Source organism: Rhinatrema bivittatum, unplaced genomic scaffold, assembly GCF_901001135.1.
Source record: "Rhinatrema bivittatum unplaced genomic scaffold, aRhiBiv1.1, whole genome shotgun sequence".
NCBI classification, from domain to species: domain Eukaryota; kingdom Metazoa; phylum Chordata; class Amphibia; order Gymnophiona; family Rhinatrematidae; genus Rhinatrema; species Rhinatrema bivittatum.
The window spans coordinates 2,845-29,764 of record NW_021820740.1 but is presented as its reverse complement, the minus strand read 5'-3'; the positions used below and the strand labels follow the sequence as shown (position 1 = coordinate 29,764).

The window sequence follows — 26,920 nt, the reverse complement described above, 5'->3', positions numbered from 1 at the left end:
TTCATTCAAATTCATTTCTTGAAAGATGTCCTTTTAGTATTGTGCTGAAGGTGGACCCTTGGCCTGGTGCATGATTGGTATGGCCCTCTGGTTGGTCCCAGAGAGCACTTGCCACCAGGAGGAGGAGCACACAAGGAGACAGAGGCTAGCTGGAGCTTCACCAATAACATTCTGGGGTTTCTGCAGGGTTGAGCCCTTGGATACCCATACCGCCTGGACTTAGGTGGGCCTCCAGTGGTCTCCCGGAGAGGTATTGGAGAGGTGGGCCCACCACAAGCAAGGGTGCACGGCTGATGCAGTGGAGAAGCTAGACCTGAACTGGAAGCTCCGGAGACCTCGGAAAGGCAACAGTTCAGAGAGGTCCTCCGAATGAGACAGGCAGCACCTGCAGGTCTAGCCACGTAGAAGCCGCGATTATTATCCAAGTACATTGGCCCGAAGGTCACCGGGGGCCAGAAGAGTGCATGAGTGAAATGCAAGGGTCAGAGCCAGAGTATCAGTCCAAGAGAGGTCAGACAAAGCGAGAGTCAATACCAGAATCAGTCCGTACGTAGTCGAGGCAAGTGAGGATCGGATCCAGGCAGCAGACAGTAGAATGGTCAGACAGGCAGTGGTCAGTTCCAGGTGACAGGCAATAGAATGGTCAGGCAGGCAGAAGTCAGTACCAAGAAGTCAGTCCAAATAGGTACAACCTGGGAAGACACAGGAACAAGGAGACGCTGGGACTGGAGATGCTGGAACAGGAGAAGTACTGTGGAAAGCCCAGGGAGAATCCTGAGAGAGGCACCAGAAAATAGGGATGTGCAATTGTTTAATTCGTTTCATACATTTCCCATTATATGCTAATTAGACATGCATTCGTTTCATATGTTTCATACATTTCATATTACATGCTTGTATAGGGAAATGTATGAAACAAATGCACATCCCTACCAGAAAGAACCAAGAGGGAGCACAGCAGCTGAGTAAGTCACAGGGCTGCAGTTCAAATCTTTAGTGAGACTCCGCTATAGAGAGAGTTGAAAGCAGCAAGGGACTAAATCAGACACTGAATGGCAAGATCCCACAGAGGAGAATGCAACTGAGCAGAAGAAGAGCCAGAGGAATGATGTTAGTATCTTTTTGTGCAGAAAGTGACAAAGATTTGGTATTACAGAAATATTTTTCTTATTTTGTGGTTAAAAGGTGCACATTTTCCCCAGATATATCGTGTATAACACAACTTCAAAGTAAACAATTTCTGCAAATGATGCAGAGTGATAGCCCTAGGGGCAACCTTCTTTCTCAAATTTCCTTGTACGTGTGTTATTATATATCAGAAGAATAAGTCTATTTTCACAGATCCAATGTATTTGGAAGCCTTTTTACATGATAAAACAGTCTAAGATGCTATTTCAGGAAAATTATTTATAAGACGAGTGAGTCTCATAAAGATTAATGTAGAAACACCTTGAACAGGTGGGCAATTGTTTTTCGATTGCTTCTTTGTTTTCCTTTTTCCCTTTTTCATTCTAACTCCCCTCTTTAATAATGGGGACCTAACTTGCTATAGTGTTTATTTCATGTTTAATTTCTTAGTGTTATGGTGTATTGAGCAAGTAATCTTAGAAGTTATTTCATGCCATGTAAATGATTTTAACTTTATAAAGTACAAAAAGAAAAAGTCCAGAGTTGTTGCTCTTGGAGCTTTCCATACAAGGATCTAATTAAAATAACTTGGGAATACATTTATCTTTTCTGACACTGATCATGTGGAGACTTTTTTTTGCAAGATAAAGAGATAACTTATTCAGTACCTAGCACCTAAGGGATCAACCAGTGAAGATGCATCCTTGTTTTCATTTTATTATTTTACCTTACATCTCCCCTTTATATGGATTAATGATCAACAGATGTTTATGCATTTTTTGTTAATATTTTCTGACCTTCTCTTTTATGAGAATTGCTGTATTTGTTCTGAATTTCTCTTATTTGGTTTTTTTGGAAAATTAAATAAAGAGTTAAAAAAAAAAGTTGGACAGAACCAGCAGATGAAAAAATCTCTGACAGGAAGGACCAAAAAGAAAGAAACATTAATTGGGTGATAAACCCAGGAAGGGGGAAAGAAAAGGAAGTAGGGTTGTAGGTTTGGGACCGCTCTCATCTACCCAAGGTGTGACCTCTTTTTTCCTGCTCCAGTTCATATCCCTCCTTTTTTGTCTATTTTTCCTCTCTCCCTCTTCCTTCCTCTGGTTCATTTTTCTCTCTCTCCTTGCTTCATTTTCTCTCTCATCCCCTTTGTTCCAGTTCCTGGTTCTTTCTCTTCCTTGCCCTATTATTTTCTCCTTCCTCTGGTTTCCTTGTGGCTCTCCTCCCTTGCTCCATTTTCTCTATCCCTTCCTCATTGCCTTATCTCTTGCTTTCCTTTCTCCTTCCTTTCTCTTTCTTCCTCCTTCTTCTCCTCGTCCCTTTTCTGTGTTTTCTTTGTGTGCCCCATTTGCATCTCCTCTTGAAGGCAGTTCACCCCAATGTGCCAGAATATTGCAGGGCAGGTATTGTGATAATAGCTCATGTGTATTGGGAATTTATTGGAGGAAAGCAATTGCATTGAGTACAATGCAAGAAGCATTTACATGTCTTAGATGATGGCCTGGATGGAGTCAGTCATTTCATAAATATGCTATATATCAATTAACACTGAATATCTACCCGTCACCTGCAGAAATTCTACCGAAAGTCTCCTTTTCTGCAACAGTGATGGCAAATAAATATATAATCCAAACGAAGGCCTTCAAATGGTAGGCAAGAAACATTTACAGCCAAGAACCGGGTCTTTAGAAGCCTAGCCATGAAATCAATCATGAAAAGGACAGAAAGCAATGAATAAATAACTATAAATGAAATGAAAACCATTTAGGAATGCAAGCTTTACAGAGGCCATACTCTGAAGGCCATATTTAAGTTTCAGGCAACAAAGATGCAAATAAGGTTAGCTTGCTTCTACAGTTTGGAAATAACCCATCTTTTGATCAAGAATTTAATTTTCTACAGTTTCACATAGGGAACATTTTCCACAAAACATGCTAGCAAAAACATGTGAAAAAAAGCATAGTGGGAGAATTAATTTGGCAGTTCTTCCCTGAATTCTATGTCTTTGTCAACATATTCCATATAAGATATCCTCCCAAGCTTTTCTGGTTTAAATGGGCACATTTCTAATTTATATAGCATGAGAAATCTGCTTGCATAATATTAAGTAGACTTTAGTTGTAGAGACGTGCATATGGTTTAGACGAATGGGTAAAATGCGATGAGTTGATTTTCAAATTTTTACGAACAAAACAAACCAAAGTGTGACTCATTCCAAAAGTTTGTAACATTTCTTGGCTTATTTGTTTACTGCAACTCATGTGCACAAATTGAAATTTGTGTGCACAAGTTACCAATCATGAATAATCCAAAAAAAATCTGAAGAAAAACATGAAATGAAATTCAGACACAAAAGGTGCTAAAAATTAAAGAATGAACTAAACTGAAAATTTTGTACATGCACATCCCTAAATGGTTGGGCAAAGACATCAGTGGACTGGCTCTTCCAACTATAAAGCTTTATTAGTGAGTTGCTAAGCAAGAGGCAACCAAAGGTATGTTGTCTAGGAGCACATCTGACTTCCCCAACTAGCATCCTCACTGTCAGGCACGCTAGTAGAACACATCATAATATTTCTCATATGTTGGGGATTTGGACACACATCTGCAAATTAATTATAAAATCTCTGGACGCATTATTTCCTATTTCCCCTTTGAGTGACAATTCAGTTTTATCACTAGCAACTTGTTATCCAGATGCTGTGGTTTGGCATGCTGAGAGCCTCAAGCTCCCAGGACAGCTAAGGAAAAGGGGAATTTTTAAATCATTTGCAGATTTGTTCACTGAATTTCAGATGCCTAGATATACTCAATGGGGCGGATTTTAAAAACCTGCTCCTGTGCACGCTGAGCGCGCTAAGCGCATGTTATAAAATTGGGCATAGATTTGTGCTCGCTGGGTTGCGCGCACAAATCTACGCCCACGCGGAATTCTTAAAATCCGGCCCAATTTCTACATTTACAATTGCGATGGGATACAGTGTGTAAGGTAGGCCTGAGTGGTCTCGCCAAGGTCTTGATTATTTGGAAAGAATAGTTAGTGGAGTTGATCATGTTAGAAAGTGCCAGCGGTACAATATAGCCAGTGAAATTCCTTTAATAGAGCATGAAACAAGGAGAAATTACTACTTATTTGATAATTTCCTTTCCTTTAGTGAAGGGTAGGTTCATTCCAATGAGTGGGTTATGCACCTCTGCCAGCAGATGAAGACAGAGCAAAAGCTGACATTACGGCTATATAGTTTTGCCCTGACATCAGCCCACCAGTATTCTCTGGAAAAGCCAAACTGTGGACAAAACTGATTATACTTGAACATTATTAGCAACAGGCAACCATTCATGTTTCTCAACTAACAGGAACACTGAACTCAGTTAAAAGAAGGAACATATCTAGCAAACTAAGGGCTAGAGAAGGCACTTAACCTGTTGTCAATGAAGAACAGGAATCATCTTCTGCCCAGCTCGTCCTACGATAGGCTAACCACAAATTCAAACCCCAGCAGCCAAGGGCAAGTCTGGGATTGACCTACCCTTCACTAAAAGAAAGGAAATTATTGGGTAAGCAGTAATTTCTCCTTCCTTAGCGTTCGGGTAGGTTAATTCTAATGAGTGGGATGTACCAAATCTAATCTCGAAAAGGGCGATGTCCTCTCTAGCCCTTGCATCCAAGTGGTAATGCTTGGAGAAGGTGTGTAAATGTTACCATGTAGCCATTTGGCAAATTTCAGCAGGTGACAACAAACAAACATCTGCCCATGATACCGCCTGAGCCCTCGTGGAATGCAGTGTAATCTGTTCGGTAAGGCAACCTCAGCATCTACAAAGGCTGCTGTAATGACTTCCTTAACCCAGTGGGCAATCATTGCCCTTATCACTGATGTTCCCTGCTAACCTCCACCATGGAGCACAAAACAGGCAATCAGACTTCTGCATAGTCTTAGTCATGTCCAAGTACCGCAGTAAATGAAGCTTGACATCCAAGGAATGCAAAAGGCAGTACTCAGCTTCATCTCTGTCCCTGTCCAAGGCAGGCAGAGAAATGGACTGATTCAAATAAAAGTCCAATACCACTTTGAGCAAAAAGGAGGGTACAGTCTGAAGTTGAACCACACCCAGAGTCATACGGAGAAAAGTCTCACGACCTACAGTTCAGAGACCAGACGTGCCTAACAGATTGCTACCAGAAAAACTGTCTTCAGGTTAAAAGAAAAGATTATGCAGAGATCAAAAGGTTGGACCTGCTAAAACTCAAGGAAAAAGTTAAGATCCCACAGAGGCACCGGAAGCCAGAACAGGGGCGAAGATGCTTAATTCCCTGCAGAAAATGGGACACATCTAGATAGGAAGACAAAGGCCCTCCATTGATTCTCCCTTTATAACAAGCCAGGGCTTGCAACTTGAACCTTCAAGATATTAGAAGCCAAACCTTTATGCAAGCCATTTTGTAAAAATTCCCAATTCAACGAAATATCCACCTTGAGCGCTTGAGTACCTTGCTCAGAATACCATGCCTCAAAGATCCTCCAACTTTAACATAAGGTAAAGAAGTAGAAATTTCCAGGCCCGAAGAAGAGTGGAAATAACCACAGGTGAAAAACCGCGCTTTAAACAGCCAATCCCTTTTAATGGCTAAAACCATAAGACAGAATTGACCCGGATCCTCGTGCAGAATGGCCCGTGATATAATAGATCCTTCCGAGCCAGTAGCCTGAAGGTATTGTCCACCAGAAGACTCTGGAGATCAGCATATCATGGCCTTTGAGCCCAATATGGAGTCATACAGAGGTCACTGCATGGCCACTCTTGAACAAGAGTGTTGATGCCCATCCCTTTTGGGTCTCACCTGCGACTGAAGAAGCATGGAACCTTTGCGTTACTGAAGGTCGCCAACAGGTAGATCTGGTAGGCCCCAGAGGTCCACCAGCAGCAGAAAGGCCTTGTCCAACAGCTCCCATTCTCCTGTGTCAAGTTTCTGCTGCTGAAGAAATCAGCTCTGATATTGTCTTATCCGGCAATGTAAGAGGCGGATATGCTTAGGAGATGCTGCTTCTGCCCACATCATGAACTTATCTATCCCCTCTGTCACCTGCTGACTCTTGGTTTCACCCTGCTGATTGATGTAAGCCACCGTTGTCGTATTGTCGAACATTATCCGAACTGCTCGAGTCTAGCCGCTCTGCAAACGGCAGGTACGCCAACTGAACCACTCATGCCTCCAGTCTGTTGATGTTTCACTGCTGCTCTGCTGCATTCCAGCACCCTTACACGACAAACTCCTGACAATGAGCCCCTCAATCCCGGAGGCTCACATTTGTCACGAGTACCAACCAATCCAGCGAAGTCAGGAAAAATCACTTCCTGAGATGGTTCACGTGTAACCACCAGTCCAACTAGGATCCTACTTCTAACAGAAGGCGCAGCCTTACCACATAGTTCTGTGACTGCAAATGCCATCAGGAGAGCAAGGCATGCTGAAGAGGACCCTCACCTAGGGAGCCATTTCTAATGTGGAAGCCATCAACTCCAGGACCTATAGATAAGACCACACAGTCGAACAAACAGAGATCCTCAGGGATCGAACTCGCAGCATCAATGTGTGTATCCAAGACACTGGTGGAAACAATCTGCCTGCCTTGTACTGAATTGAACCCTGACATACTTCAGGGTCTGAGATGGCTGCAAATTGTTCTTGGCCAGATTCACCACCCAACCTAATTCCTGTAGCAAGGAAACCAATTTGTGGGAAGCATGAAGACTTCCAATGTCTTGACTTGAATTAACCAGTCATCCCGATAGAGGTGAACTAGAATGCCCTCCTTGCGAAGGGTCACTGCTATCACCACCATGAATTTTGAAAAGGTTCTCTATGCCGTAGCTAGTCCAAATATTGCAAGCCCTGAAACTGGTCATGATGTTGATCCAGAATAGCAAATCGGAGGAACCACTGATGTTCCTGCCAGATGGAAATATGCAAAGATGCCTTTGTCATATCCAGAGATGTGACATACTCCCCTGCTTGGACAGACATTATGACAGAGTGCACCGTTTCCATCCTGAAATGCATGACTTGTAGATGACGAATGTCACCCTTGATATCCAGTATGGGTCTTAATGACCCTTCCTTCTTGGGCATTACAAAATAAATGTAATATCGGCCCATATTTTACTGCAGTTCAGGAACGGGAATTACTGCTTTCAGATTTAACAGCCATTGTAATGTTGCTTCCACTTCTACCCTTTTCTGAGGAGAGTTGCATGGTGAGACCATGAAGGCTTCCAGAGGAATGCAAAGAAATTCTAGAGTATACCCATTCTGAATTACTTCAAGAACCCACTGATCTGAAGTAATCACCTGTGATAAAACTGGGCTAGGCAACGACCTATCTCCTGCACCACCAGGTGAGCCCACAAACCTTCATTGGGAAGACCGATGAGCTTCATCTCTGGAGCTCACATCCTTGCGAGGACTATGGAGGTGAAAGGATTGAGACCTGCAGAAGGGACGGGATCTCTGGGAAGAACCTCCCCTATAAGGCCGAAAATGCTGGTAGTCTTGGGAGCAGCCAGTTGTCTGATAAGACCTGGCATTGTGTTTCTTGTCCTCTGGCAAATGAGGGACCTGGGTCTCTTCCCGTTTACTTGCCATTTTTTCCAATTCATTGCCAAATAAAAGTGAACCTTTGAAAGGCAGTTTAGAAGTGTTGGACTTTGAAATAGTATCTATGGTCCAGTTACACAGCCACAGCTTCTGCCTGGCCACAATATCTGAAGCAGCTCCTCTGGTAGCTATGTGTACCAAGTCACATCCCACATCGTCCAAGAAGGTGGCCCCCAGTTCTACCATAGGTCCAAGGTTGGATCCAGCACCACCAGATTCATGACAACAAGTTACCAAGGTGTAACAAGAAGCAATTTGCAAGTTCATTGTCACTGCTTCAAAGGCTGCTTCGGGATAGCCTCAATCCTCCTATCCTGAGCTTCCTTCAGTGCTGCATCTCCCTCTATCAGGATGGTGGTACATTTTGTAACAGAACACACTAAAGCATCCACCCTAGGGAAATGCAATTGCCTACTGGCCTGCAGATCCAAGGGGTATAAATCTGCCAAGACACATCCTTCCTTAAAGGACACCTCTGGTGCACTCCATTCCAGATCAATCAACTCCTGGAAGGCATCTAAGAGGAAAGAAAACAAGAAGCCTTGTGTAGGGTGACTAAAATAGGATCCTTCTTCTGTGTCCCCAAGGAGTCAGGCCCAGTCACTCTGAGGGTCTTCAGGGTCTGAGATATCAAGCCCAGCAGCTCATCTTTGAAAGAAATGGAGAAGATTTCTATATGGCTCCAAATCTGGGGAAATGTCTCCTTCCTCACCAGGAGAAGCACCCACATCATCATCGGTATTATCTTGATCCACCTGTATTCAAGCTCTGTCAGAACATACTGCACCATGGCGTTTGACCATAGAAATAGGCAGAGGAGCATGCAGAGCGCACAGAGCTACCTTAGTAGGCACTGCCACTTCCTAAGACCAGCCCCGTAGAAATTTCTGTAATCCCTGGAAGAATTCTGTCCAGGAAAAGGAGGATGGGTCCATTCTAGGCCCCAATGGGCCCGAACTTGACGTCCTGCGATCCAGTATCCCCTGAGGACTCGACCCATGCATCAATCAAGGGAAGGGACACCTCTGCCATGTTTCCCTCAATCCCACTCCCCTCAGACCGAGGAGATGGATCATCATCAGCAAAATCAGAAGGAGGCAACTTTCCTCAAGAATACAGACAGTGCTGACACAGGCTTAAAGAAAGCTCTGGCTGAATGCCCCTGATATGGCATGCAGCACTGATAGATAGACAGGTTTCTTTGCCGTGGGCGCATGCTGTAAGCATGCAGACCAATAAAGGCTCGCACCTAGCTTAACTACGTGTATAAGAACGCCCAATTTGGATGCACAAAAATTGTGTGTCCAAGCCCATGTGCCTAGGCCGCTCGTCCAAATGGACGCCCAGACTGGGTGCTCAGCACCGGCACCTAAACTAGACGCATAAGATGTGTGTTCAGAAGGAAGAATACCCAAATTGGATGCACAGACGAGAACGGATGCCCACATGGATGCATAATTGTGCGCCGATGGCCTGCAGCATAAAGTGCGCCAAACTACCCCACCACCTAACACTTGCCAGAATAGGCAACTTGCCTCCTCCTTAAGCAACTGTAAGGGAATGGCTTCAGCCACGGTCCTGACAAACCCCGCAAAGGACAAGTTCTCAGATGCCGACCGGCGCCATTCCTCTGGTAGAGAGGGCTCCGAGAGGGGGTCAACTGAACAATCTGAGGAGGACTCCATGGAGAAGCCTCAGAGTGGGGCCTAACCAAATGACTGCTCAAATCCGCCGAGCCTGCACTCTCTCCTCACCTCACAGAACTCCCTAGAGACATGAGCGGGATAGCCGAACACTGAGAAAACAGACCCTTCTCCTGCTGTCTTCCTTTTGAATCCTTCTATTTTATTAAGTAAAAAAACTTTTACCTGAGCTCATCTTTCCCTGGCTGAGAACAGAAACAGGTCCTGGCTACAGGGGGGAGAGGGGTAAAGCTTTCCCTGATGAGCCTTTCTCAGCCTGCAACCGCTAATTGGAATTTAGGTCCACCAGGCTAAAGGCACTTTACTGAGGAAGGGACCAAATGTTATCACCTCAGGAGGCAAGTGGTGCTACATAAACAGTTCGTTTTTCCAATATCTTCTTTCCAACTCCTTTTCTTCTTTTCTTTTTTTTTTTTTTTTTACTCACAGGCAATCCCCTGAAAGGAAATGCATGCTCACCAGCTGCTGGAGATGGAGAATACTGGCGGGCTGATGTCAGGGTGGGAATATATCGCCATGATGTCAGCTTTTGTTCAGTCTCTATCTGCTGGCAGAGGTGCATAACATACTTGTTGGGATTCACCAACCCAAATGCTAAGGAAGAGCAGGTTTTGGGAGTGATCATATCTGATGATCTTAAAGTGGCCAAACAGGTGGCTAGAATCTTGAATACACAGGGAAAAAATGGTCAACTGAAAAAAGGAGGCATAAATTCCTGGTGGACCATTTGGAATAGTGTACAATTCTGGAGACCACATCTTCGAAAGGATATAAACCAGATGGCATTGTTCAGAGGGTAGCTACTAAAATGATCAATGGTCTTCATTGGGTACAGACTTAAAAATCTAAACATGTATACCCTAGAAGAAAGGCAAGCTATGATAGAGACATATACATTCCTCCAAGGTATCAATGCACAGGACGTGGGCTTCTTTGAATGGAAAGGAGACTCTGAAACAAGGAGAGGTCATGGGATGAAGGTGAAAAGGGGTAGTCTCAGGACTAACCTAAGTAAATATTTCTTTACAGAGAGGGTGGTGGTTGCATGGAACAACCTTCCAGTGGAGGTAGTGGAGACAAGAACAATATCTGAATTAATGGGAAAAGCACAGGGGAGCTCTGAGGGAGTGGCAGAGATTGTAGAGCTTAGTAATTGGTGTGGATAGGCAGACTAGAGAGACCATCATGCTTCTATGTAAAGGTCTCAGACCTAGCTGCTAATATCTGCATCTTATTAAATTGATCATGATTGGTTTGCCTCCTGCATGCTCAATGCATTCACTTTAATGCTAAACTTGGCTGATGCAGTACCTTTCCCCTTTTACTGGGAATTCTATGGCAAAGAGCAGATTTTACCACAAATGTTCTGCCTGCAGAATTGCAGAAAATCAGAGGCTTTGGGAATATTTAGAATGGTTGGTAGGGGAAGTGAAGAGTAGGTGGGATGATTAATTTAAAAATAAAAATAAAGAGCTTTTCCTCAAAATGTGAGGCGTGTCTTTCTCTAACATAGCATCCATAAATAGAAAGGAGCAACAAAAGATGTTAAATCACTCCACCACTTTGGGAATACTCACATTCAGCTTCTGTAGCGGCTGTCCTAGGTGCTTGATAACGTATTTGTCCAGATGCTCACTATATCTCTGCTTAGCCTCCTTCCTCTTACCCTCCAGACAGTGAATCTTCATCTCAGACAAGAAGCAGTAGATGTGGTGGAAGTTCTCCATCATAACCATGTTGGCATTGATCTTTAGCATGGAGAGGCTGTTAACTAGCAAAGGACAAAACATGTCACTAAGTAAATACTTTTAACCTGTGCATTCAACAAAATAAAATGTAAGGCCCTAAGCCTTGTTTTTAAAAAATCATTCACTCAAACAAGACGTGGTGCATTCCATTGCTCCCCTATGGATTCATTTTACGTGAGCTAGATCAGAAGGGGATATATAGGGATTAGGAGACATCTAGAGAGCTTTTCTCTTAGAGGAGAAAGGAGCCAGGGAGTAGCAGTAGCCATGCACATTCTAAAGGTATGGACTTATGGATTAATCTCAATAAAATCCTAGATCATCAAGACATTTAATATGTGAGTATTTTCTATCAGGGAAATCAGCATCTTTGAAAAACCAGTTTATATGCTGCTATGGGAACCGAGTAAGAAATAATAATCAGGTTTTTGGGTCAGTCATTGCAAAGTCTTTAAACTTAACCACTTTGGCTGAATGTAATGTTCTGTTAAAAAATGAAACTTTTTTCTTTTGGTTTGTAATAAGAGATGGAGACAGTAATAAGTATTTGTCATCTAATTCAAAAGCAGAGGAGGAACATAAGAACATAAGAACATAAGAAAATGCCATACTGGGTCAGACCAAGGGTCCATCAAGCCCAGCATCCTTTTCCAACAGTGGCCAATCCAGGCCATAAGAACCTGGCAAGTACCCAAAAACTAAGTCTATTCCAGGAGCAAAATGTTGTAGAGACTACAGAGTTTCCACCAGGTGTTCCTGGTCCCCAGCACATGGGTAGACAACTGTGGAGGGACATACCATTCTGATCCCCACCTCCTCCGCAGGTTGTCTGGAAGTCCCTTAGGCACAAGGTGTGTGTGTGTGGGGGGGGGGGGGGGGGGGGCTACTCTAGGTGACAAAGGACAGATGTAGTTTGCTTTCAGAAGGGAAGGATGTCTATCATGTGTTCTCTCTGAGTTAGGCCTTCAGTCTGACATATATTGCCCTGCCAGTTCCATTAATAGAGCTAGAAGGAAGAGGGATATCAAGAAGCTTTTACTTTTTTCTGATTTCTACAATTCTGTCCTGGTTCATTCCTGGCCAGGATAGTCAGGAGGGACTGTATACCTTTTCAACCAGCATAAGAGAAGATTGCAAGGCCAAGATGTGAGCAGAAATCCTGATTCAAGTTTTTGCAACTTTCTATTTTACCACTTTTGGGAAAGGGGCAATTTTTTCTGCCCCTCTCCTTTTCTCCTGAACCGGAGACTTTTAGTAACTGTTTCCAGTATAGGCCTTTTCTTCTGGGAGGCCAGCAACTATTTGTTAATAGGGACATCAAGGGAGTCGAAAAACCTCTGGAATGTGTTGCTAGAGGATGTGGTTAGTGCAGTTAGTGTAGCTGGTTTATAAAAGGTTTGGATAAGTTCTTGGAGGAGAAGTCCATTCACTGCTATTAATCAAGTTGACTTGGGGAATATTCACTGCTATTACTGGCATCAGTAGCATGGGATTTACTTAGTGTTTAGGTACTTGCCAGGTATTTGTAGCCTGGATTGGCCACTGTTTTAAAACAGGATGCTGGGCTTGATGGACCCTTTGCCTGACCCAGTATTGCAGTTTCTTAAGTTCTTATGCTCTTGGAGAAAGTCATTTCTGAAGCAGAGAGTAAAAATTAGTTAGATTATCCTGGGGAAGAAGTGATTGAAGCTAGCTGCCTACCACCATCTTGCTCCTCCCAACTTCATCTCTTGACCTTTTTTCAATGGAAATTCCTGCCTTTTTTTTTTTTTTACCTTATTGTTAACAATAGTAAGGGTTGTCGCCTTACTCCTAGAAAAATTGTAATTCTGCTACAGGCAGAAGGCACTGGATGCCTGAAATTCTGATTATTGCACTTACTGGTGTTAAAGACTGTGTCCATTAGTTTGGCCTAGGGCCTTATCCAAGTCTTGTCTTTGCTTAGCATTTCTGAACACATCTTCAGCAAATATCACAAAGTCTTTGAAGCGGATGATAAAAGGCAGGATCCCAATCTTTTTCTTACCAGGCACTTTGGCTTCCTCAATATCTTTGGACAAGGAAACCTGTCACAGACCAAAAGAATTTGATCAAAATGCAGTTAAAATCTATTGTCATATTCTGACATCCAAGATTAATAATCATATGGTTTAATAGAGCTGGCAAACTATGACTGAGGATCCCAGTCATAACTCTATGGGTTCTAGCAAATACATTTTACTGAGGATCCCATTCATAACTCCATGGGTTTTAGCAAATACATTTACCTACATTGCTTCTGATGCTCACTATAACTGAGTAAAACAAGTTTGTTTATTGTAAATGGTGTTCTCCTTAGACATAAGGATTAATTAGCCAGATATGTGAGTAATATCATCTTATGGTGCCAAATGGAACCTTCTCTTTAAACTCATTGAACTTTTGCTGTACTGAGCATGTGTGAGAATTCATGTGCAGGGGTTGCCTCATGACCCCCCCTAGGTCAATGTTAGAGTTAAGCTGAAGAAGTTGACTCCCCAGAGAGGCAGGTGGGTAGCATAGCTAAGTCACTGTGCTGTCTACAGAGAACATCATTTATGGTAAGCAAACATACTTCTCCATTAACTACCAAGGCTGAATTAGCCATGAGATGTGTGGCGTCCCAAATGAGTGCTGCAGAGGAGTGTTTACTGTATAAGCAAATTGGACTCTACAGAGGAGAGTAGACTATTGAATGAACAGACTAAAACTGCTTGTACAAATTTTGAAAGGTGGCCATAGATGCTTTGCTTTCTTTCCTTGCTCCACTGAACAAGACAAACAAATGATCTGAATGCCAAAAAACTATTAGTGACTTTAAGGTACCATAACAGAGCACAATGAACATCCAATAAGTGAAGCTCCCTTGCATGCGGCATTTCCGATGACAAATTTGGAAACGCAGTGAATTCGACAGACTGGTTAATATGGAACGAAGAACAACCTTTCAGCAGAACGATGGCACCTTACGCAAAGACACACAACCGTCATCCATTAAATCGCAGAAAGGCTTTCTACACTTGAAGCTCTGAAATATGCCTGGCCGAATAATTGCCACCAAAAAGAGAGACTTCAAGGTGAGATCCTTAAAGACGCCCTTTACAAAGACTCAAAAGGAGAACCACAAAGCACACTATCAGAACCAAATTAAGGCTCCAGGACGGACACATCCTACAAACCAGAGGACACAAATGCTTTGCCCCTTCAGAAAAAAAAGTACATCTGGGTGGGAGGCAAATGGGCATTCCATGTAACTACCCTCATAAACATGCTAATGCTACTACCTGCACTCGGAGCGAGGTGTACACAAGACCCTTCATCAAGCCCCATTGCAAAAATGACAGGATCTGAGGAATATTGACCCGAAACAATTCTAAACCTTCCTCCAAGCAAAAGGACTCAAACACTCCTCACACGTGAATGCAATCAAGTGAAATAATCGGCCTCCACGCCTGAAGTAAAGTAGCAATAACTGGCTCCAAGTATCCTTTCAACCGTAGCCACCTCCTCTCAAAAGTCAAGCCGCGAGACAGAAGCGATCCGCCTGATCCGAGATTAAGGGCACTTGTCGCAGTAACCCGGGCAGGTGAGCTAAATTGATGGGATCGTCTATTGCAAGCCAAACGAGATCCACAAATCACGGATGACACGGCCACTCTGGCAACACCAAAATTACCCTTCCTGGGTTTTTCTCTATGCATCGCAATACTTGACCAACAAGAGGGCCATGGAAGGAACAAATACAACAGAATTTTCTGATTGCCAGGCTTGAACCAGTGTGTTGGTCCCTTCTGAGCCAATTATCCGCCTATGGGCTGAAGAACCATGTCATCTTGGCATTGCTTTGCGATGCCATCAGATCCAGCTGTGGACTGCCCCACCTGGATTGTATAAGAGTCAAGGCCTCCACAGACAACTCCCACTCCCTGGGATCCAATGTCTGCCTGCTGAGGTAATCCATTTGCATGCTGTCTACTCCAGCTGCATGAGATGCCACTATCCTCGCCAGATACTGCTCTGCCCAGGCAAACAGCGTCTGCATCTCCTGAGCCACTGTGCAACTTTTCATCCCGCACTGGTGACTGATATAGGCCACTGTAATTGCATTGTCCGAGAATATTCTTCCAACCAAGAATATTCTCACTGCATCTGCTGCAGAAAATGATACAATGCACTGCGCACTGCCCTTGTTTCTATCAGATTGATCAACCAGGTCACTTCCATTGGTGACCAAAGACCTTGGGCTGTCTGCCCTTGACAGACTGGCCCTCAAATCTTGAGACTGTCATCGTTGGTCACCTCTACCCAGTCTGGAGTCTCCAGTTCCACCACTGAAGACTAGAGCCGGTGTATCCCTGAAGTGGAAAAGGGAGATGAAACTCCTCCAACAGCGTATTTCATCTGAACAAAAGTGCCCTCTGGAGAGGACACATGTGGACAAACACCTATCGCACGAGTTCCAGCGTAGATACCATAGAACCCAGAACTGCAAATAATCACAGGCACTGGGAATCACCAGCTGCAGTAGTCAAACCATCTGTGTCTGCAGCTTTGTAATCCTTTCTAGGGTAAGAAAAACTCTGCCAAGCTGAACCTCGTTCCCAGGTATTCCAATGACTGGAATGGAACTAGGCGATACTTTGCTAGATTTATTACCCAGCCCAGTAACTGCAAACATCTCCATGACCCCCTGAATCAGCTGACTGTACTCCACCTCTGACTTCTCCTGGATGAGCAAATTATCCAGATAAGGGTGGACCAGAATCTACTCCTTTCGCAAAGCAACTGCCACCACAACCATCACCTTTGTGAACGTTCTCGGAGATGTCTCTAATCCAAAAGGTAGACTAGAAACTGAAAATGCTGCTCTAGCACCATGAAACACAGAAACCTCTGATGCTCTGAGCATATGGGCATGTGCAGATAAACCATCATTAAATCCAACAACTCAAGAAACTCACCTTTGCGGACCATGACTATTACAGTCTTCAACATCCCTTTGTGGAAACGCGGAACCCACAGAGCTGCATTGACCTTCTGGAGATCCAGGATGGGATGAAAGGTACCCTCCATTTTGGGCACCACAAAATAAACTGAGTACCTTCCTTGGCCGAGTTCTTCCGGCGATGCTTCTAGCCTCTGAAGCCTTTGCAACATATCCTGAATCGCCTCCCCCTTTTGACAACGGGATGCACAATAAGACACTATGAAAGCTTCCTTGAGCGGGTGTGAAAATTCTAAAGCGTAGCCATCTCTTATAACTTCGAGGACCCACTAGTCCAACGTTATCTTGGTCTACTCCTCATAAAAGAGGGTTAATCTCCTTTCTATGGGCATCCTTAGAAGAGTGGACCAGCCTGATTTTCATTGTGAGTATTTGCTTCCCTTCGGCCCCCTGACCAGAGTTATCTCGGATTGTTTTCCAGCTGCCCCAAAAGGACTGCTTGCCTTCCTGAGCTCTGCTTCCCTGAAAATGAAGCAGCCTTATTGGGACAAAAATCTTCTCATATCCCTGAAGCGGGAAATGCGCAGGGAAAGTTTCTTGCTGCTCTTCTTATCCTCAAGTAAATCTATTCCCCTTCAACTCCCCCAAATGCTTTCATCAGTTGCTCCAGATCTTCCCCAAACAACAGTTTTCCATTAAAAGGAAGATTACACAGCTGCGACTTGGACCAACTGTCTGCTGACCAATTACGCAACCACAGGAGCCTGCATGCAGCTATCACTGAGACCATGCTCCTGGCAGACGTCCCAGACCAAATCATATAGCGGCATCCGCCTCATAGACTGACTTCCCAACAGGGCCGCCTCTCTGGAATTGGCTGTCGGGTGGAGCCCTTCTCTTGCACCTTCTGCACCCAATGCAGACAGGCCTTCTCTGCAAGAGGCTACCACAGATTGTTGCTCTAAGACTTAGAGCTGAGTCTTCAAACATCATCTTCAAATGAATTTCCAGCTTTTGGTCCTGGGCATCCTTTAGCATGGCTGACCCCACAACCGTAAAGGTTGTTTTCTTGGTCACCACCAACAACGAAGGATCCACCTTGGGAAACACCAACAGCTCCAAAGTATCCTCTGTCAAAGGATATAACTTTGCTATTGTCCTGGCGACTTTGAGGCCTGCTTCTTGAGTATTCCACTCCCAGCTCACCAACTTCTTTAACTTTTTTGGCAATGCAGTCCACAAAGCTCATCCAGGACCGGATCCACTCTTTCATTATCCAATTTCTCCTGGACAAATTTAATTCCCCAGCTCTTCCAGAACCTGGGAAATAAGTGCTCTCAGTTCCTCCTTGTGGTACAGATGGACCACGCTAGGGTCATCCCTTTCTGTGACTAGAGGCCTCTTCCAGGGCATCTGCATCCATGCTTACATCCAGACCCATGTCCACTGGTTTGTCCCCTGGATCATTCCCCATATCATCCTGCAGGTCATCTGAACCTTCTGAAACCATAGAGCAGACGTCTCCAGTAGGACAGTCCAGGCCCAGATGGGAAAGCAGGCCTTCCCTCTGGCCTGCTTCACATCAACCGTCTTCGGGGTCTTCTGAGGTTTCAGGCCGCAGGGCTGCATACATTCTGCTCCTTGCTTGGCCAACAGGCCTTGTGCAAAAGCAAACAAATTCTGTGGAGAAATCCTCCATATCACTACTCCCATCACCTGCCAAGGCCTGGTCAGACTCCTCTTCTTCCTCTTGATCTCCCAGCCCCAACTGAACTGCTGGAGACAGCGGGGGATAGGTATCTCTGGACACCCTGGAAACTGTTTCTTGCTGCGTGCACACCTTTTCCTAGTTGCGTCTTCAGCCTCCACAGGGGACTCTCTAATACATCCTTGTGACCGTGTGACTCTCCTACTGCCAGACGCTCCCACGGACCTTCCCTCCCAATATTGCAATCTGAGCAAATCGCAGCTGAGTTTAGCTGCTCCTGCCTATCACCGCAGGCCTGACATTAGGGATGTGAATCGTGTCCTCGATCGTCTTAACGATCGATTTCGGCTGGGAGGGGGAGGGAATCGTATTGTTGCCGTTTGGGGGGGTAAAATATCGTGAAAAATCGTGAAAAATCGTTAAAAAATCGAAAAATCGAAAAATCGAAAAACCGGCACATTAAAACCCCCTAAAACCCACCCCCGACCCTTTAAATTAAATCCCCCACCCCCAAATAACTTAAATAACCTGCGGGTCCAGCGGCGGTCCGGAACGGCAGCGGTCCGGAACGGGCTCCTGCTCCTGCATCTTGTCGTCTTCGGCCGGCGCCATTTTCCAAAATGGCGCCGAAAAATGGCGGCGGCCATAGACGAAAAAGATTGGACGGCAGGAGGTCCTTCCGGACCCCCGCTGGACTTTTGGCAAGTCTCGTGGGGGTCAGGAGGCCCCCCACAAGCTGGCCAAAAGTTCCTGGAGGTCCAGCGGGGGTCAGGGAGCGATTTCCCGCCGCGAATCGTTTTCGTACGGAAAATGGCGCCGGCAGGAGATCGACTGCAGGAGGTCGTTCAGCGAGGCGCCGGAACCATCGCTGAACGACCTCCTGCAGTCGATCTCCTGCCGGCGCCATTTTCCGTACGAAAACGATTCGCGGCGGGAAATCGCTCCCTGACCCCCGCTGGACCTCCAGGGAACTTTTGGCCAGCTTGTGGGGGGCCTCCTGACCCCCACGAGACTTGCCAAAAGTCCAGCGGGGGTCCGGAAGGACCTCCTGCCGTCCAATCTTTTTCGTCTATGGCCGCCGCCATTTTTCGGCGCCATTTTGGAAAATGGCGCCGGCCGAAGACGACAAGATCGCAGGAGCAGGAGCCCGTTCCGGACCGCTGCCGTTCCGGACCGCCGCTGGACCCGCAGGTTATTTAAGTTATTTGGGGGGGGTTCGGGAGGGTGGGGGATTTAATTTAAAGGGTCGGGGGTGGGTTTTAGGGGGTTTTAGTGTGCCGGCTCACGATTCTAACGATTTATAACGATAAATCGTTAGAATCTGTATTGTATTGTGTTCCATAACGGTTTAAGACGATATTAAAATTATCGGACGATAATTTTAATCGTCCTAAAACGATTCACATCCCTACCTGACATTCCTTCCCGTGCTCTGAGGCTAGCAAGATTATTGCTATGTACATGGCGCACCCTGAGCCTCACTGCAGCATGACAAGGCAAGGAGGAGAATTAGCAGCCCTGGACTCTAGAGTGCTGAGAAATCTCATTGTTTCCTGCGCTCTTCTTCCCCCAATGCCTGTCATTCCTCAATGACCCGACATCGCTGAGCTACTGACTCTCCATTTTTTTTTTTTCCAAAAGCAGTCATAACAATAGCAAAAGGGGTACTTCCCTGTGTTCCTGGCTGTAGGTTAGGGAAAGAAGGCTTCAGGCGAATGGAGGGAACCAGCACCCCTGGCCTTCAGTCCCCTGGGTGTTGCGGGCTAAAGCAGCTCAAGGATCTCCAACTCCCGCTCACCCAGCTCGACCGAAGGGATGGCCCACGAAGATGTCTAACACCTCAAGGAGCACATGAAGATCTTCCTTCTCTCCTATCTCCTTTATTTTTTTTTTTGTCAGACTGCAGGTTTGCACCTCTACCATCTGCTGGAGACAGAGAAATACTGAAGGACTGCAGGTGGCACTCTCATTTATGTAGCAGTGTCTTAAAAGTTTTTGTTCTCTGCCTCCATCTGCTGGTAGGGATGCAAAATCTATCTGTGAGGACTGATCTGGGGTATTAACAGAACATCTTATTTCCCTGTATTCTAAAATATTTCCCATCAAAACACTGGACTGTAAGCTACAGAATGGCAGGATAACCCTGTCAAGATGGTTCAGGCTCAGCTGAGAGCACTAGCTTTCTGTCATATCCACAAATGACAGTTAATTATTTATAAAAATGTATAAACTGCTAATTGCAAATACATTGTATTAAGCGGTACTTACAATGCATTTGCTGAAATTGTTCTTAGCCAGGAGCAAGATGTTACTAATGACACAGTCAAAGAAGGAAGATGATGATGATGATGGTACAGAGTAATTCTGGACTTTCAGCATGTAGTTATTCATCGTTACCAGGACTTGCAGGCAACTGAACTGGCTCACTTTATTGCAGATATTTATAAAGGCTCTCAACTCTGGTTCTAGGCAGTTGAAAATCTCATTCAGCCAATAGACCACCATGTCTTCTGAACTGTTGCAAGAGTTGTAATGACAGAAAGGCATAGGTAAACGAAAGAGACAAAAAGAATCTAAGGCTAGTGCTACCAAGTGACTCCAAGTCATGAGGGCAGGCTGAGCAAATGCATTTTTTGTCCCATTGTACCTCTGGATTTATAGTTTTACTTATCTTAGCAAAACTAGAACTACAGTCTCTGAATGCAGTAATACAAAACAAGGCCCTGCTAACCTTGGTGCAACTGTTAATATTATATAGCTCTAATGAACACATTTAGGAGGCAATTTTCAAACTGTCCACATTGAGACAAAGATACATTTTGAAGCAGAAGTGCATGCATACTTCTGCTTTGAAACTTGCAGCAGGTATGAAGTACGTAGAGTCAATTGGACCTGTTTTTATGCAGGCTTTTGCTAGAAACGTATGCACAAAGATATGAAAATGCCACATATATGCAAGTACTTTTCCTCCCCCAGCCTAACCATGCCCCCAGGATTGTATCTTCTCAATGTAGCTAAAAATCATGCATTGTAGGGTAATGTGTCTGCTTTTAGCTGCATCGAGGGAGGGCAAGTTTCAGATAGACATGAATGCTGCTAAAATGATTTTTACCCACGTGAATCACTTTGAAAATTGTGTTAACGCATGATTAATCCAAGGTTTTTCCCAAAGGAATAGACCAGAAGACATAAACCTTTACTAAATAAGCTTTCTCTTGATTCAGATTAAGCTTGACAGGCAGATTCAGACCTGATTTTCTAAAATGTACCAATGCATAATTGTATTTCCTGTAATGAAAACACAGAGGTCCATAATCAGCTGCTGAATATGGTAAAATTAGTTGGATAAACTTTTCCAGTTAACTCACAGGGTCATTTATCATTTCACATAAGGGCCTTAACGCTAGCAATAACGCATAATGGGGTAGATTTTAAAAGGTGCGCACGGGAGTACCGGTAGATTTGGTCAATTAGGTGGAGAGAACATTGCCCAAATCTCATCTTGGAGTGAGTTTCCTCTCTCCGTAGGTCATCAAATCTTCACAAGAGACCACTGTTCTGTTCATACGTCTCACGTTGAATGTCAAAGTGGCCCCTAACCCCCTACACTAATACTCACCTCGAGTTGCTAGGTGGGCCTCCCATAGGGATACAAATACCTGTCTAGGGAGGAGGCACTATGGCAAGTCTCTCTCTCTCTCTCTCTCTCCCTCTCTCTCTCTCTCCCTCTCCACCATGGCTCAGGTAGCAACACTAATCATTTTGAACTGCAAGTCCAAAAGCATGCACTAAATCTGAAAGATGATTACAGCATCACCCTCATTGTCCTTTCTTTGAAAACTAGTCTGAAGCCAATTTGCAATCACTTTAAAACTGTATGATGAAAACCTTTCCATCATCTTGGAATACATTTAAAATTGGTTTGAAACTAGTTTCACTATATTGCAGAGAAAGCTAAAAGGGGATTGTCCTGTACAACAAAGGGTTTTTATAGCCTTGCTGTGCTGTGCTGTGAAGTAGATGAGAGCAAAATCTGTGACTGCATATGTTAAACAGCCAGATACATTTACAAAACTTATGTTAAAGCATTATTATAATTCTAACATAAATTAAAAGTCAGTAAATGTTAAGAGTTATGGCTGCGGCAGTAAGCAAACCTTAGCATCCATCTGCACTAAACTGATATCATGAGTCATCACAAGTTATTGTTGCTGTGATGCCATCACGCTACAAAGTTAATGAAGAAAATCATAAATTCTTAAAACCACATTAAAATAAGAATGAAAGGAAGCTTGAAAGTTCATCTAGGTCATCCTCTGCCTCCAGGGAAGATCCACTGTATCTGCACCAATAAACACACGTTTGTCTATTCTGCTGCTAAAAACCTACAGTAATGGAAATTCCAACATCTCCCTTGGTAGTTTCCTCTAGTTTTCAAATATCTTGACACAAATGTATTTCTAATATTTAAATGTAAGCCTACCCTGCTGCAATGTTTGTGCATCACTTCTTGTCCTGTTCTTAACACAGATGGAACACAACTGAGCCTCATTCTCTTTATAACTCTCCTTATGCTTTTGAACACTGTCAAGTCACTAACAAGCTGATAAACCCAATTTTTAAAACTTTTCCTCCGGATATTTATTTTCATATGTTAACTAAATAATAAGTCTTTTTGTGTCCTAATCACCAGGCCTTAAGGCGTAAAGGTGACCATCCTTGTCTTGGAAGAGGGAAACATTTGGGGCCCAAGCTGCCAGGTGCTGGATGTGTTGGTCAGTTTTTAAGGAGAACATGGAACTTGCTTTCCAAACACAGGACACTTTACCCCAGTAACGGTAGAGAATCCAATACCCTGAGCTGAATCAGCAGAAGTGCTTCATCAATCGTTTGCCACGTAGGCAGCAATGCCATCTCTGACAGCTCAGTCGTTGCCCCTTTCAAAGACAGACCCCGTGCCATCACACCATTCACATCTGTAACTAGAACCCCTCCCTCTAGTTTGTCTTATACTCATAACTTCGACATATCAAGGTGGTAGCAGTCTAAGTTGCCTAAAATACACAGCAGTCCCCTAATTTATTCAGAAAAGTGGGAACAACAGCAGGATCTTTGACAGGCTTGCAATACATATATCCACTTAGGAAAGAAAGGAAAATCAAAAAAGTAAAAGTAAAAGATGAAGCATTTTATAAGATGAGAGAGGGATTAAAAAACACTCTTTAAAACAACACTAAAAATTCTCAGCCATTTTCCAATTCCATTGAAATTCAAACTTCATATACATATTATCACCAATATCATGTTTGTTTTGCTCATTAAAGAAAAGATAAATCAAATAAATACTGTGGGGATGCTAGGATTAAACTGTAAATCAAGCAGGATCTGCAGTATTGCAGAAGTAAGGGAAAATACACAGACACGTTGGGCCTGGTGGTGTTTCTCTGCAGTCATATTCTATGTTTCTATGCATGAATGTTCCTGTCATTATAGGGATTGTGATGAATCATAGTAACAGACCAGATGACGACAAATAAACACCAATTCACCCACCCAGTCTGTCCAGTTAAAAACTTTACATCTCCCTGTCAGCAACTCAGTCTTTTGTCTGTCTGTCACTTACTTGCAGTCTGAGTTTTGAGGTCCTTTGGAGGCGCAGGTCACAGTGTCACTTATCACAGGCAGCTGAGGAAAAGTGTATAGAATGTGTTAAATCATCAAAATGAGGGCCTTAATAAGCCTCTCCCACACAAACATGCATATAAAATAATGCTCTATTGAAGTCTCAGGAAGATGATATAGGCCTCTTCAGTCTTTTCTGATCTGACATTGTAGCTTACTGAAGAATTGTATAATTTAGAGGCAAGCTCAAAAATCATGATTACAGTTCTTATCCTGAATATGGATATTTGCGCATATTTGGGGTTTATGGAATAGGGATCCTAGATGAACTCTTAAAATTTTGGTCAAAAAATAGTCAGATGTTCTTATTACTGTAATCTAGAATTAATCCCCACCTATGGGAAAATCACCATGGTTAGGGTGGGGTAGGTGACAAAAAACCATTAATTTTTAAGAATCATCTCTACTATCTTTTCTTTATTTTTAGCACACCTATTAACCCAACTTGAGACTTTGCTACCTTTGCACCAGGCAGGCAAATTGCCAAACGATCCTCACGCCTACCAGCAAGCCAGCTATCTACATTCCTAAATTACAATGTACATCCTAACCCTTCCCTTCTTGGCGCACGCCCCTGGAAATACATTCTCGCTGCGAGAGGATAAAGCATTACCTGGAAAGCAGGTCTTCGCTCAGAATCACTTCCTGCCACAACAAGGTGATGGTTTCCTGCCAGATAATCCTGCTGCTCCAAAGCAGTACAAGGGCTGTTTGAGTGGAGTTGGGACCCTACAGGTCTCCTCTGTATGTCTCTCTCTGTCTGCCTCAGCAACTCCAGATCTGCCACTCTGATGTCCAGAGATAGAGTTGTTCTCTGAGAGGCAGGAATACTTTGCATCAGGTACACACATACCACCTCTTACTAATAGGTAAATAATCATACAAATGGCACTGAGTAAAGAACTGAATAGCCCCCCAACTCACTGCTGGACTGTAGGCATCTTAATTTTGTTGAGGCAGCATTCTGGATCTGCTAAAGGATTCTGGAGTCTAGCAACCAGGCAGTACCTTGCTTATACACCACCACTACAAGCTGGCACAAATGATAAATTTATTCATAGATGTTAATTTATACTTCTTGTGGCAGGTGGTAATTTGCAGAATCTTTAGAGCTAGGATGTCATAGGAACCTTGGCACTCCTGATATATCCATTAAAAAAAAAAGGAGAGATTGGCTTCCACAGCACTAAACAAACAAAGAGTTTGATTTACTAAGGTTTTTCTCTCATTCTGTGTCTATGGGAAAACATGTTTAATAAATGAGACCTTAAGTGAGACATCTTCACCATTTCAGGCCTCCATTATTCTTGGGTATCCTTGACCCCACAAAAGTACTAATTGGCATGTTTTAATATTAATGAGTCAGAACAGTTAAGAGGTTTTGTAGACCATGGAAATGGGTAAAAAGGACAACATCTGGAAAGCTAGAGCTCCTAATGCCTATAGTATGTAAAATAAGTTCTAGAACTAAGGCAGTCAGGGATGAAGCCAACATTGTTATAAAATATTTTTCCTCTGACTGACGAAAAAAATAATGCTTAAAAAAACATTGATTTCCAACTGACACCTAACTCAATATTCAAAGAGATGTATTTAAAACATTTCTATATTTTATGAATTGGACCTTCATAACACCCCATGGAGGCGCTCTTTATCCGTGGGGTTATGAAGATCCAATTCATAAAATATAGAATTGTTTTAAGTACATCTCTTTGAATATTGAGTTAGGCGATGTTATGTTTTTGTAAGGATGTGAACCCTGGGCTGAGATGAGAGGTGTCTCCGCCCACAGGGAAGAGCCCTGTGAGCCTCACCATCAGCAGGCATAGTCTCAGTGGTGTAGGACACAGCTGTATGATGGAGATTTTATTATGAAGGAAGGAAAAGCAGAGCCCGCAGAGCGGGAGATGCAAGTAGTATAGTTCTGAGCAGTGGTGTATACCCAGAGTGATAGCATAGATGTGAAGATCCGGTAGTGGCCCGCAGAGCGGGGTACGCAGAGGATGTCTGTACAGTAGATGATGAAGAGCTGGTCTGAGGTGCAGGAACCCGGAAGTGGCTCCTGTAGCAGGTGTGCCAATACCCTGCAGCACAGAGTATGCTGGAACAACTTCTATTGAAAGGAAACAGTAGTGGCCCGTGGCACGGGGTACACCGCAGGGAACCTTCAATAAGGCTGGTATCGTAGAAGTCTTTAGAAGTACTCACGATGGTGGTTCCAGGAGAGTGTCCCGAGAAGCGGGTCAAGTAGTAGTCCAAGGCAGGAAGGCCCTCCAAGGAGCGGATAGCCAGGAACGCAGAAGAGCCCCCGAGGAGCGTCCACGCGCCAAGACTAGTGTTAGGACTAGGAAGTCCAAGAATGGAGCGGATTCAGCAAAGAGGGAACTCCTTGCTAACTCGTTGAAGGCAAGGGCTGGTCAGCTTAGGTACAGCAGCGAGTTGATGTCATCGGGAGGGGACACCCTCGAGGTTCCCGCCATGATGTGTTCAAAGGAGGCCCTTGCACGCGTGCACCTAGGTGATTCTAGATACATGATGGCGGTCGACAGCGCCCGCGCTGTCCCGGGAACGCCGGGGAGGTGGGTGGTGGTTAGCAGAGGCTGCCATTTTTCCCAGAATTGATGGTGCAGGGAAAAAAAGAGGTGAGCATGAGTGGTCGCAGCTGTCTGCGACCGACGGCGTAACAGGTGTAAGTTTGAAATCAATGTTTTTTGAAGCTTAGATATTATGGCTGCCATGAAGATGTAGTACCTGGAAAACTATAACTGGGATGGTGGGATATCCTTGTTCTACCTTGTGGATTTCCCGAGTGAAGACTTCTTGTTCAAAAGATAGTTCTTGTGTTATTTCTTGAAAGGCTAGAAATACAGAGTTTTGATCAATCACAATACTCCTACTAATTGTTACGTTGTTGGTATCTCTGTTCAGAATCCTGTAACCCTTTTGTGACTCATTGTAGCCTTCGAGTACTCCCTGTGCACAAGCGTCCTACTTTGTGCACTTTTCCTTTGGTACATATGGACTTTGCTTCCAAATATTTTAATATGCTGCAGGTTAGGGTTCTTCCCATTCCATAACTCATATGGTGTCCTTTCACTTGCCTTTCCTCATAAGCAATTTTGGAGATAGTAAGCTGTCATGATGGCTTCTCCACAGTAGATAGCTGGCATATCTGCACCAGAGAGCATAATCTGCCAACTTTCACAAAGTCTCCTATTCATTCTTTCAGCCACACTATTTTGTTCTGGGTTATATGGAATTGTTGTCTAGAATGCAATCCCACATTTTTTCAGAATAGCTTGTGGGGTTTTTTTTTTGTTTTTTTTTTTA

General features: G+C 44.0%; 1 protein-coding gene across 1 annotated transcript in view; it reads right to left on the bottom strand.

Annotated features, from left to right (window-relative positions):
• LOC115082058 (exocyst complex component 1-like) overlaps positions 1–24,419 on the bottom strand; it is a 34,049-nt gene extending 9,630 nt beyond the window's left edge. The window contains 5 exon segments of the mRNA XM_029586321.1: positions 11,067–11,260; positions 13,264–13,303; positions 20,177–20,423; positions 23,532–23,593; positions 24,204–24,419. Of these exon segments, the coding sequence (XP_029442181.1) occupies positions 11,067–11,260; positions 13,264–13,303; positions 20,177–20,413 (471 nt within the window). The 5' untranslated portion in view covers positions 20,414–20,423; positions 23,532–23,593; positions 24,204–24,419.
• Between the last annotated feature and the right edge of the window lie 2,501 nt (positions 24,420–26,920).